We start from the raw sequence: 14116 nt of genomic DNA on the forward strand, positions 1-14116 counted from the left end.
CACTGCAGCCTCACGTCATAGTGGAGCTTGGGTTTCATCTCACTGAATGTTGATTGAGACTTTGTATGCTGAGTCTGTATTCTGCCACTGACAATTATGAGCTAAACCATGTGTTATTTATGGTACATGAATGGCACAATGATTTAACATGGCTTGGAGGGAGTGCCATCATTTTCATTCGAATTTCAGTTGAGAGAGCACATTCCTGATGATATAAAAGGCCTCGAAGAAGCTGACCTTGATTTCGGTCAGTTGCGGAAGGGAAGCCTTCATGTGGCATGTTAAACAACATGTAATTTATGAATGCCACTAACTCTGTAAACCCTTGTATGAGCCCTTTGAAGAGCAGTTAAAATGGCCAAGGAAGTCCGAAGATCATGGCGTTATTATCAGCATCACGGTAACAACAAGTGTCAATCAAGCAACTTTAACAAATTATAGCTTTCGATAACCTTTTGAAGAGAAGGACTTCCAGCAAAGCTGAGAAAGGTCAAAGCAAAAATTACAGACCCTGAATCTTGTAATTATCCTACACTGGAAACAAAGTACAAACAATAAAGGCTAAAATAGGACAATTAGGACACAAAGAAAATAAGTGAAGTGCCAAATAATGTAATACAAAAGAAGATACGACCCTGCAAAACTGCAGCAAAAAAACAAACAAACAATAAGAAGCAACTTGACAGATATTTTCATCCAAATGAATGGCATCTTCTGTTTTTATCTGTTGAGACATGCTTTTAGACCACTACACATATATTATGTGCCATTATTGGTAGACCACTAGAACAGTGGCACTGTCTCCATTAAATCTGTTTCACAAAGGCTTTCCTTATTATGTTAAACACGATTGTGTTGTGTTCATGATTGTGTTGTTTTTTGGGGGTCCTTGGGGGAGGTAAAGTCTATGTATACCCTCTTGTGGGCCCACCACCCGCAGGAGGAGCTTTGTCGATCATTCAGCAGTTGAAAGCGGGTCCCCTCACTATTTGACCTTCAGCTGCCTATAGTGGCTTCAGGGACACGGCGCGTCATCTCTGTTGGCTTGTATAAGATTCAGAGCCGTTAGCTGAGGAGAGAAAGGTCTGCGTGTTTCTGCTTAGACAGCTGCCTCTGTAACCTGGACCCAGAACTGGGCATTATGGGAAAAAATCTTATCATGATCATATTTCACTTCAGTCAATATTTCTCTATATAACGATATAAATCAAATCATCAGTCCTGTCAGTCTTAAAGATTCCTTTTTGTTTTGTTTTGGGGTTTATATATAAAAACAAACTGTTTAAAATTGTTGGAAACAGAGAATTTATCCTCATTGTTTTTAGTCCTACTGCTTTCATGTAGAGTCTTTTTAGTTTAGCAGTTAAGACACAGACCATAACGTACAATATGTGAGTCTATGTTGTTTTTATAGTGTCCCACTTTATTTGGCACTGTAAAACATTTTTATCCTCTGTCCCTTGACCTACATGTTGAGACAATGTTCCACATTTTGACTGGCTTTATATTTCAAAGGTTAAAATTGGAGGAAAGGGAGTTTAAAATGCTGTTACCGTGCTACCCACGCAATGCTCAATCGGGTAAACTGAAATCACCAGCTCGTCAGATTTTCACAGTAATGAAAACTACAAACACATATAAAGAACAAATAAAAACAGCTACAATAAAAGCCTAGGAGACTGGCTATTGTTGAGTCCAACAGAAGATGATGCTCTGGCACTTCCTTTGTTTTATTTGTTTTATGAGGTGAAATGACATGTTTTTTGTTGGTTTTATTTGTATTTATTTATGTATTTTTATTTTATTTTTAAGTCAGACATGTCAAAGCTTCAGACCAGTTGTCAACATTGGTAGCGTGCTTCCCACACAAACATACACTTTGCTTCTTGTTTAGTTTTCTGGGATCTTTATATCACTGATGTGTCATTGTCCACCACATTTCCTTGATTTCTATATAAAGGCATGATAATATAGTTTCAAATCAGTTTTTCAGACAGGCTGTGTAATCATGTCCTCCTGTAGGACTCATACTGAAGAGTTTTTAGATGTTGTCGTTAAAAGAGAATGTGGTTTGTATCACTAAACTAGAGGAAATCATTTGTCTAGTGTGTGTGTGTGTGTGTTTTCTTCATTTACAGCATGTTGTCAATGGTTGGATTAGAAAAAATCTGTTACTGATTCATTTTTCGCCAAACCTGTGCTTTGTGTGGCTTCCTCTCACAAGCTAATCTTCATATGACAAGGCACACAAATTCTAGATGGTCTGTGTTTGGTCTTTAGAGAGTCTCTGCAAGCACATCTTTAATCTCGCTTCACTGATTGCTCACCCATCACCTCCTCCTCCCCCCAAGCAGCTGCTCTCTCTGGCCCAGTCCTGGAGGATTTTAAAACATCGTTTTATCTCTTACCACAACAAGTTAAAACATCAATGGACCAGAGCTCAAAGCCTAATACCACCATTCTCAAGCGTTTTTCCAGCATACCAGAGCCTTGTATTCCCACACAGAGTCAAGTGGAGGAGGAGCGTGTGTGCAGAGTGCAGGTGTGGGTGGTTTGTTGGGAGAGAGAGAGAGGAGTGCAGCTGGTTGGGGTCACAGTGCCTTAGTGTGCTGAATGACTAATGAAAGGTTTATAGTGGCGCAGCATCACTAGTCTGAATTGTAGGCTGGAGAAGGACACGCCTTGTCTGGCTTTTAGCACCCTCCTGGCCCTTCACTAGTTAAAAACAGGCATTTAACAAGTTCTTCCAGAACATAGGGCCACAATCCTTCACTTAACAAGCTCATTATTTCGCATTGTTTTTGTCCTTTGCTCCTCCTCGGTGGCAGTGACAGGGAAAAAGATAATCTTTGATGTATGTCTCTGTTAGAGAGTTGCGTAAGGATATGTGAGAGGAAAGGATGATAATGGATCTGCTAATGATGTGGCCTTTGCTTATGTGGATCCTTGCAGTAATGCTGGGTTGTCTGCATGAATATTCATGGCTATGTCTGTGAGAAAGTGGTGGCAGCTCAAGGTTATTTTAGAGGGCAACAGAGGACAAGACTCAAAAGGAGATTGTGCTATTAAATAGTTCTCTATCATCAAAAAAATTACAGTCAGATACCTGAAAATCAAAGCAAAGCTTAACACATGACTTCTTTTGATCTCTGCTATAAATGCCATATCTTGCATGTAGACTTGCTTACTGGAAACCTTTAGAGCTTCAAAAGGAGAACTACCAGAAAGTGACATTTAATATCTAGGTGTAAAAACAACCTTAACTTTATTGGTTGACTAGGGAGGCGGCATGTGGTACTGCTGTAGCAAGTCCCTTTTGTGAATGACGCAGTGTACATTAACAAATCTGGATACAGTTTTGACCTCTGGCTTCATCAGATTATTAATATAACTTCTGGGAGATAAAAAAAAAAAGGATGGACATCAACTGTAGCTTTTATATCTATGTGTGAATCTGAAAGGGTAAATGTATCACAATTATCAATCATTACTGTTTCACTGCACAGGAGTTGAAATCAATAGCTTAGTTATACTGAGTAGAATTTACTGAGTGTGAAATTGCAATCAAACAGCAACTACTAGCCACAACCAAATACGTACTACAAAGATAAATGATGTTTACAAAGCCTCCTGAAATCCTGTTTACAATGTCATATTACTTGTTTCTGTTATACGCTGTCATGGAAAAATGTTTTTCCTCTTGAAATGTAATTTTGACTCCCAACTTGAGAGAATTGCATTTTCAGCACTGAAATTCAAACCCTCTTTGCAACAGCATTTTAATCAAATCAAGCCATGTCAGAGTCATTTTCAAATCAATTTTAACAACTCACAAGTGCTGAACATGACAACAAATTATCCTTCATGCTCATTTCAAGGCATTAGGCTTAAATGCCTTGTTTCACTTCTTTTTTCCTGTTTCTCCAGCCTTTGCCTTTGCAGAACAAATTATATAAATAAGGGAGCAATATTAAAAATGTTATTAGTTTCACAATTATGTATCATAAGAATTTCCCATACCTTATCTTATCGCCTCACAGTTCTGTTAACGATTCACTAAAATGATACAATGAGAGGTTTAACATTTTCTCTCAGACTGAGTGTGCAGCACGAGGCAGGAAGGTGATATAGTCATCGTATCACACGCTTGGACAAATATGTATCAACAGCCAGACAAAACACCTCCCAGAAGAAACCAATGAAACCTTTGGAGATTTCAATTACTCCCTTGATGGGGTTTTCAAGATCGATAACCACGCATGTGTCTTGACAAGATGCTCGGTGCTACCAGGGGCTCACTTTAGAACAACAGACTCTCAAAGACCGTTGCTATTTTTGTGCTAGGATGTGTCTGCCTGACAATAATATTTGCGTGTGTTACGATAAATATTTGTATGTTCGCGTTTTAATATAAAGTGAAATTCAAGATGCCCATCCTGCTCTTTTTAGTGTTAAGTGATCAAATGTTTTGGCAGCACCCAAACACGATCAGGAAATGTCACATGCCGCTTCCCTAGTCTGCCACTCTTCTTTTTCCTCCTTAGCCTTTTCCTCCAGTGTCTCATTCAGAAGAATGAAGACAAAGATTCAACACACAGAGCCAGACAGCAACAGAGAGCTCCGTAGCGCATACTAATCTAAAACAACACTGCATCTAGGCAACATGTTTTATTCTATCCCCACTGAGGCGTGTTTAAGTGTGAGATGTGTGAGATAGGGCTCTGCACATCTCATCACTTAGGAAAGGTTGTGGCCTGCATCTTCAGCCCCCCACCTCCATGCAGGTTCCTATCACTTCCATCCTCATATTGGAAGTGACAAGCCACTCAGGCAGAGGTGTCTTCGCTCACCCCATCAGCAGCCATGCAGCCCCATTCAGAGCTGTCAGCCTGATTACATATCAGAGGGGAGGGGTGGGAAAGGGAGTGAGGTGAGGGGTGGGGTACCTAAGGAAAAAGAGATGTCCAGCCGGAGACAGACCACTAAGCACATCGTCTGTCCTGCTGCTGCACATCTGCCAATACACATCCCACCTGTCACCAAGACTGCCACATAACCAGTCTATATGTCTCCATCACTCTCCTGTTGATTTCTAAAATTTCAACAACATGTATCTTTCAGTTTGTGTGTCATTCTCTCTTTTGGTTTGTAATTGGCCTCTTTTTCAAAAACTTTTTGTTACTTTGCTTTGTTATTTTTTTGGGTCTCTCATTTTTAGTTAAAGTTCAGTTTTATTTGTTTAGGAGTTTTTTTTTTTTCCCACATTTCACTGAAAAGGGCTTATCACAGGGAGCACAGCTCATTTACCAGCTATTCATGCTTGGTGGCAACTCATTACTCAGATAATATTACCTATCCTACCTCTTTGCACCAGTAAAGCAGTGTTAGTTTGCTCGGGATGAAAGAAGATGTGCTAACTGAACAGAAGTACTAAATTATTGGAGGTTGTCTGAGGTGTATTTGAGGTTCCCAGCTTCTTCTATGAGGACAAAAATACATGTTATTTGCCTAAGCACTGATTTTCTTGTCTTTTTTCTCTTCTCTCTCCAGGCGTGAAGCTTGGAAGTACTCCACGGCAGTCCAGAGAGGTATGTGTTTACTCCATTTCTCCCAAAACACATACACACAGGTTGCTCCCACCTGTTATCTATTGCAAAAAAAAAGTGATTGTCAGCCTTGTACCTCTCAGCGTGTCTGATAGCATCTGTGTAGAAAGGCTGACCTCACACTGTGCATTCAGCCAGTCAGACTGAAGCTGAGTTTAGTGAGTAAACGATCCCAGTTGCACCAGGCCAGTTTCCTCGGGGTATTATCGCACCTGGAGTGTTTTTTTCCTCTGTTCTCCCACAGCAAATTTTTTTTTCTTGCATTTATTCTTTTTGTTTTACTATTTTCAGTGTTTTTCAGGAGTAAAAAGTATACATTGTGTTCTTTGTCTAAGTCACAAATACATCCACATGGGCTTAAGCTTATATAGTAACATACAACTATGATTTCCTTTATTTAACATTAAATATTCACAATATTTAAAAATAATAATAATAACAATAATTGAACCCTTTGATTTAATACCTGGACAAATCTTGTTTTGAGTCATCAAACAGGAGGTCCGTTCTATAACTGCAAGATCAGACCTGCATATTGTTCAGAAGCCATTTTTCCTTAAATAACTGCTTCTATTCAGCCATATTTTTTTGGCATGAACTGTTTTCTTTTGATTCCACAGCTTCTCAGTTGGATTAAGGTCCCTGATGGGGCCACTCCAAAAGGTGGATTTTCTTTCTGTTGGTTGCTCTGTTTGAAGTTATTCAGTAGATTTACTTTAATGTTTGAGGTCATTTTACGCTTACGCTTGCATTGTCTGGCATCATGACAGTATCCTTTAATATATTGTTTTAAGTGTGGGAGTTCATTTTCGCTGTGACGATGCCAAAATGCCCAGGCCCAGAGGCAGAAAAACATAACGTAATGCTCTCTTAACTGTGCATCACCTTTGGAATGATGCTTCCAAAGGTTCGGACACAGTGCTGCCTAGCGTTCCCAAATAATTCAGCTGTTTCATAAGTCCTCAAAACATTTTCCCAGCAGAGGCGTCAAGGGTAAAGGTTCTTCTTTTCAATCTTTAGATGAGAGGAGATGGTTTCTGTTGGAGCTCAGCAGCTTCCTCTATGCTATCCTACTATCAACTCTGTCTATTCAGTGATATATGTATTTTAGAGACATGAACACAGATGTTAATTGGTACGCCTTTGGCCTTCAGAACTCCCCTAATACTTCATAGCATAGATTCAACACAGTGTTGGCAACATTCCTCATAGATTTTAATCCATACTGGCATGACATCACACAGTTGCTGCAGATTTGTTGGCTTCACCTCCTCTTCCACCATATCCCAGGGGTTAAGATCTGGTGACTGTGGAGGCCATTTAAGTACAGTAAGCTCACTGTCATGGTCAAAAAAACAGTTTGAGATGATTTGATTTTGTATCATGATGGGTTATCCTGTCCGGAAGCAGCCATCAGAAGATGGGTACACTGTGGTCATAAAGGGACAGATATGGTTAGAGACAACATTCAGGCTGCAGCATTTAAGCAATGTTCAGTTGGTACTAATAGGGCCAAAACATGCTGCGAAAATACCCCCCACACCATTATACCACCAACTCTAGCCGGAACCATTATTAAGAGGCAGGCTGGATCCATGCTTTTACGTTATTTATGCCAAATTCCTATCCTGCCATCTGAATGTCACAGTAGAAACCGAGACTCATTAAAGCAGGCAATGTTTTTCCAATCTTCTATTGTCAAATTTTGGTGAGCCCAGTGTAGTCTTCTGCTGCTGTTGTAGCACATTTAATTCAAGGATAAATGTGTGTTCAGATACACTCCTCTGAATACATTGGATGTAATAGGTAGTTATTTGAATTACTACTGCCTTCCTATCAGCTTGAAGCAGTCTCGTCTTTCTCCTTTGACCTGTGACTTCAACAAAGCATTTTCTCTCAGAGAACTGCTGCTCACTGGAGATTTTCTCTTTTTTAGATCATTCTCTCTAAACCCTAGAGATTGTTATGTGGGAAAATCCCAGTAGATCAGTTGTTTCTAAAATACTCCAACCAGTCTGACTGGGTCCAATAATCATTCCATATTCAAAGTCTCCTAAATCTTCTTCCCAATTCTGTTGCTAGATTTAAAATCCAGCACTTTGTCTTTGTCATGCCAACATGCAGGGAGTTGTTTCCCAGTGTTTGTCTGCTTGGGTATTTGCATTAACAAGCAGTTAAAACAAATACATAATGGTTTTCCTGACTCTGCCTAAAAACTGCAGATGCATCTTGCAAACTCATAAGAAGGTTATTGCCATTTTGTGTTCACACAACAAAATTTTGTTTCTTAGCTCTGGGCACAGAGGAGAAGGGGCAGTTAGCACACCCTTTTACATACATACCTTTTATAAGCTTAAGGTTACTGTAACCTACACCTCCACATTTGTTCACATGCATTTTCCCCATCTATTTTGTGAATTTTTAATTGATGCAATCAATATGGGCAGGAACAATACAATTATTTGTATATTATTGGTCATAATGTAGATTATGTAGATGTAATGTAATATATAAATAAATATGTGGCTGTGTTTTAGGTCATTGACAAGGAAAAAAAGTCATATTCATTCATTCATTTCTTTTTATTATAAGGGTTTTTGAATTTTATTAACTACAGAAATTATAACTTATGATTATCACCCCCTGTGATTCCACATCACTTCATATTTTGACTTCAACTCTTGTTTTTATTAGCCAGTAACTTGCACAAAAACAAGTTAGAATTAAAGTAAATGGAATTTTTCTCATCTGAACAAATAAAGCAGAATTAAAACCTTTGAAAAGTTTGAGTAAACAACAAAATGTGTTCTAAATGTTTTAAACATCGTTATAAAAGGCAATGAGGATTTGAGCTGAGGCTTTAATGTGCTATATTTTTCATCATTAGCACAAATAATATCAGGAAGAAACATACATAACAAAAAGAATAGAGTTCACTTAAAATTAGCAAAAGAGATGGTGAAGCGCTAAAAAAAAAAGAATATATCACTTAAAAGCCAGTTTTAATCAAGCAATGATAAAGTTTTTAAAAAAGAAAAAAGACATTAACAACCAATTAAATTGCTAAAACAAAATACACAAAAGGGAAAGTTAAGATAACAGAGCAAGACTGATCATCAAGATTTAACGTTTTTCCATAAATTTCAGCAACATGAAATGGCTGGGAATGAAAAAGGAAGTGCAAACACTTAGATAATTAGCCAAAATCATCATTTTTTCCAGTTTGGATCATAGATAAAATAAATTATATCATAAAAAATAAATAAAGATATATCATCTATTTTTAATGACAACCTGCTATGAATATTACATTGTACGCATATGGACATTCAAACCAATACGTGGTCTAGGGCTTCACTCTTTGATGAACAAAACATGTAAGGATCTACTTTAAATATAGATCTGTAGCTTAGAAAATGTACAAAACTGTTTTCATACTATGAACTACAATGGTCAGGTAGTTCCTACTATGTTCTTTCAGCTGACCCCTGTTTGCTCTCTCTGTCTCTCTGCTGTGATCATCAGCACCAGAGAGAGACTCACACCGGTGTAAACCCTGAAGAATGTGTACCAATATCTGCCTTGCACTCACCTTAAACACACAAGGACCTTCCCCCCCATCCTTTCCTCCCTCCAGATGAACGAATATGACCATTTACGTCTGGAGAGGGATGAACCAAGATTCATGGTGGTCTCATCACCTTGTCTGTTGTAAAATTAAAATTATACATCCAGTCCATTGGCTTTATGATGCCATTACAGCATTTAATTGAAATAAAATGTCAAAATGCGTGATGGCCTTGGGCATCATCTGATAGTAATCAGGCAGTAGATGATTCTAATTTGGATTCCTCATTAAGTGTTTATAAGACATTTATATGGCATTACAGCTCAGTTTATTGATAGGTCATAGATGGCATTGGGCAGTGTGTGACATTTGTGTGTACCAAAGTTAGACCTTTAAGCTGTAGTGAAACAGCACCATCAAGTGGCTAGTTGAAGAATAAAAAATCTGGGGTACATTTCTGACATTGAAGTTATAATATATACCATATTAATAAAAAAAATATTTATATTAATGGTTCTTCTTTGCATAGCCACCTGAAACTGTTCTTGTTTGTTTAGTCTAAAGAGGTCTGCAGCTATCAACTCTAACCTGTTTTGTCATTGTTTTACAGACACTTTCCACTCGGGACCGCGAGAGAGGCAAATCGGATAGTTTCCAGGACCTCCAAGTTACAGAAAACATCCTGTCCAGCGCGATCCCTCCAATGCAGTTCCCACATTTTGAGAAGAGCAGAAAAACAGCCTCCCCTGGGTCTCAGGAGCAGGACATAGGCTCCCTTCATGTCACGAAAAGACAACGCAAACTGCTGAAAACAAGTCCCCCAATTCGACACACCAAAAATACCATTTCCTCATCTTCCTCATCCTCAGTCTCATCCTCATCTTCAATTTCCTCTTCCATTACATCGGGCTTTTTTTCTCCAGAGAGCTGGCAAAAGCTCTCCGGTATCCTAGAAGCACGCCAGCAACTGATGAAGGAAATCTGTGCTAAGTACAAAAGCAGCATTTCAAAGACCATCACACGTCATCATGTGAAAAGCATCTTTGTGGAGGACAAGTACAAGTTGCTATACTGCCAGGTCCCCAAGGCAGGATGCTCCAACTGGAAGAGAACCCTGATGGTGCTGGCGGGTAAGGCCTCCAACACTCAGAGTATTAAGCATGACACAGTCCACTACGGGCAGCATCTCAAGAAGCTTGATAGCTTTGACCAACAGGGAATCATGCACCGTCTGCAAACCTACACCAAAGTCATATTTGTCCGTGAGCCCTTGGAGAGAATGGTGTCAGCTTACCGGGACAAGTTTGAAAATCCCAACAACTACTACCACTCCCTGTTTGGGAAACCCATCATTTCCAAATACAGGGTGAACCCATCAAAAGCAGCCCTGAAGACAGGAAATGGGGTCACATTTAAAGAATTTGTCCAATACCTGCTGGATGTCCACCGGCCCGTAGGAATGGACATCCACTGGGAGCAGGCAAATCAGCTGTGCAACCCTTGCCTCATAGATTACGACTTTATCGGCAAGTTTGAGAACATGGAAGAAGAGTCTAACTTTCTCTTGCGATTGTCTGGGGCACCACCTAACCTCACACTGCCCAGTTTTAAAGACAGGAACCCAAGTGACAAGCGGACCTCTATGCAGATCACGGAAAATTACTTTTCACAGGTTAGCGCTTTGGAGAGACAGCGAGTATATGACTTCTACTACATGGACTATCTGATGTTTAACTATTCTAAGCCTTTTAAAGATTTATACTGACTTGAGAATTACGTGACTGCTTCACGTCACATTTTCACAGTCACATTCCACTACATTTTTACCATAACTGTAATTTTACCATACCAGTCTTTACTCACATGCTCAAATAGGTCTTTGCGTCTTAGCAGAGAGATCAGAGAGACCAAATTTCACTCAAAAACACTTTAATTACATTTTTTTAGCAGATTATATTGATTTGTAGACAGTTTGTGTGCTGTTGTATTAAATACTCTAAATTGTCCTAAAATGCGAAGTGTTTATTCACTACTAGCAGATGGTGAGGTAGAAATTTAAAACTGTAAACATTAAGCTTCTAAAAAGATTTATTATTGTTGAACAGGCTTTAAAAATATGCCTTACTCTAGGTCAAATAGCATTTGTAAATGTTTGTTTATGGTTTAAGCACCAAGTTTACCATAGATTTCAACCACATACCTTATCTTACTTACAACAATATTCATAAATATAGTAGCTTGAGTCCTTGGTATTCTTAAATTGTTCACAGTCAAACCCTTTCATGATTTAAAATGTTTGCATTTACTGTTTGACCTAGGGCAAGTTAGGCATCAATATACCTCTATGTATCAGTGCATACTAATACAGATATTTGATGTGAATGGCTTTACTAAATATAACTAAATGAAACACTACAAATACTATAAATCTTTAAATGTGTCAAGTGCTGCCCACTTGGAAGCTGTGTGCGCCTATTGTAGCATTTTATACTTCTAACTTTGTCATTTTGTGCTTTTGCTTAACACATACATGTGCTGTAGGTCCTCCATCAATAGGGTGTCTAAAAGCAGGGTATAAAGTGTTGCTATGAATATCTCTCAATATCTATTAGTGTTGCTGATTTACCAGTTGATGGTATTGGAAATTAAAAAAAATAAAATACAGGCTAAAAACAGATAAACACTTTTTTCATATTACATATGACATTTTTCAGTAATGTACAATTTGGACTTTCCAGCAAGAAACAGATAACAAGTTTGCACAAACTTCTTTATCTGCCACTTTAACCACCTCATAATATTATAAAGCAACCCATCCCCTCTGTATATATCATAGCTATTCAATACCAACATATAGGCTTTTTTCTGACTCTACTGTGTAAAATTGTATAATGGGCATTCAGATGAATATATATTTTTCTATGTATTTCTAAAATATAAATATATATATATAGATATATATATTCAGTTCTTCTTGGTGATGGTTATTTCCTTTTTGATGTCATTTGTTGTTCTTTCAGTAATATCAGTGTAGAGTGTTGTGTAACTGAAGAGTTTCTTTCCAAAACAAAATATCCACCAGCTGAAAACCAACACGTCTCAAAAAAATTTGAAATGACTGCAAACTATTGATGCAGCATTTAAAAAGTGCAAATAGCTATGTTTGAGTGATGAATTGATCTTCTTTGGTGCTTTGGAGTTGGGGTAAGATTTTGTTTAATATAAATGGATATGTACAATTTTGGAAATTAGCTCTTTGATTATTTATCCCAGATTCATTTTGATGCTCAATGGGATAATAGACCCTGTACAAACGAGCTGCATTCCACCTAGTTAGCCATCCAAGCTGAGGACATTTTTACCCATAGCATACCCGTGCTGTGTGTTTATATGTGTAGTACTGAACTACCTGTTTAGATGTTTTTAACACCACTGCACATCTTTTCATAAAAATATATACACAAGAAAGCTGCAGCTATCGTATCCTTTGTGCAACATGGCTAAACTACTATTCCCAACACAAAACCCAACTGGCAAGTCATGTTGTTCTTTTCTTTCTTTCTTTTTAATATGCAACATGATGCAGGTCAGACTACATATATAATGTGCACTAGTTAAAACTGCAAAAGAAAAACCCAAAAAACAGCAGTTTTTAGGTCCTAAGCAATCAGATATTTAAAAATGTTTTAGACATTCAGACATGTTAAATACAAGACCAGTGGAACAAAAAGTTGTGAGGTTAATCTGAGTTTTAAAAAAAAAGAAAAACACGGAAAGATTAAATATAATAAATGTTGAGTTTAACGTAACGTAAAACCCAGACAAGTATTCAAAAAATTTACATTTAGTTAAAATCAACTTGGTTTACTGTTTCATCTTTAAGCTGTGAAATGGTAAACATGCCACAATCAGAAGTGGTTACAAATGATGTATAACACACCAAAATAAACACCTTGATTAAAGAAAAAGTCATTTTAATGGCAGCAAAGATGGATTTGATTTATTCGATTCTCTGAACAACCTATGGGTATTCTCCAATAAAACAGTAGTCACTATTTAGCTCTGTTATGTCCTTTGCAGCTCACTGGAAATTTATTTTATGGTAACGAAAGTTGTATTTGCCTAGAGAAAAGAGGGAAATCATATTATTCAGATCTATACACTATAATACTTTTTTAAGACCTTTAATCATTTTGGTGATGGTAACTGTATGAACTTTTGTCAGTGTAGTGTTGGCTTTTGCAATGCCAAAATCTAACCTTTGTTTAGGTTCTGGTCAAAATCTATGTAGGTGTAGCCAATCTTTGGCCAAAACAGCTAATGCATTATGATGAGTATTACTTTTGTAAATACTCTGTCAGTCCCTGCCCCCCTTCTAAAGAAGATTTCTTGGTTTTGTGGGTATACGGACAGATCAAAAGCATAACTACAGTAACAAGTGAATGTATAACAGTTTATTGTTGGTGCAAATCTGTAAAAAAAAAAAAAAAAAAAGATTATCTTAAGCCCTTTGCCTTATTTTACACTGCCAATCAAATGGTGTATTTCAGGAAGATATTTTTCAGGAGGTTATTTCTGGCTGATGAGTGTCTGCTAATAAACTGTCTTTTAGCATTTTCATGTGTTATTTCTTTTTTTCATTGAAAAAAAATGTTGTTTGTTAATCTCGAGTTAAGTGATTTGTGAGCTTTGTTGAGCTAAAGGGCTCCAGAATGTAAACCTGCAGCATTAGAGCCAGAGCCATGTGTGACTCCAAATAAAATTTTTACCATGTATTAGTTTAGTTCTACAAATACTCTGAAAATAAAGTGCAGATAATGCTGCTGGATATGTCATTACCTTTTAAATTTTCACCAAATATCACCAAAAGTTACAACAAATGATTCTGACATTAATGTCTGTTGCCCTGTAGTTACAAATCCCAAGTCTATATTGTGTGGGT

General features: G+C 37.7%; 1 protein-coding gene across 2 annotated transcripts in view; it reads left to right on the forward strand.

The window, feature by feature from the left end:
- The window catches only part of chst8 (carbohydrate (N-acetylgalactosamine 4-0) sulfotransferase 8), a 170599-nt gene extending 156809 nt beyond the window's left edge, over positions 1-13790 (forward strand). For both annotated transcript variants that reach the window (XM_006779749.3, XM_006779750.3), the window contains 2 exons: positions 5551-5588; positions 9785-13790. In XM_006779749.3, the coding sequence (XP_006779812.1) occupies positions 5551-5588; positions 9785-10939 (1193 nt within the window). In that variant the 3' untranslated portion in view covers positions 10940-13790. The remainder of the gene's footprint in view (positions 1-5550; positions 5589-9784) is intronic.
- Positions 13791-14116: the final 326 nt, after the last annotated feature.

The sequence above is a fragment of the Neolamprologus brichardi genome, chromosome 1 (assembly GCF_056152115.1).
Source record: "Neolamprologus brichardi isolate AB-2024 chromosome 1, ASM5615211v1, whole genome shotgun sequence".
NCBI classification, from domain to species: domain Eukaryota; kingdom Metazoa; phylum Chordata; class Actinopteri; order Cichliformes; family Cichlidae; genus Neolamprologus; species Neolamprologus brichardi.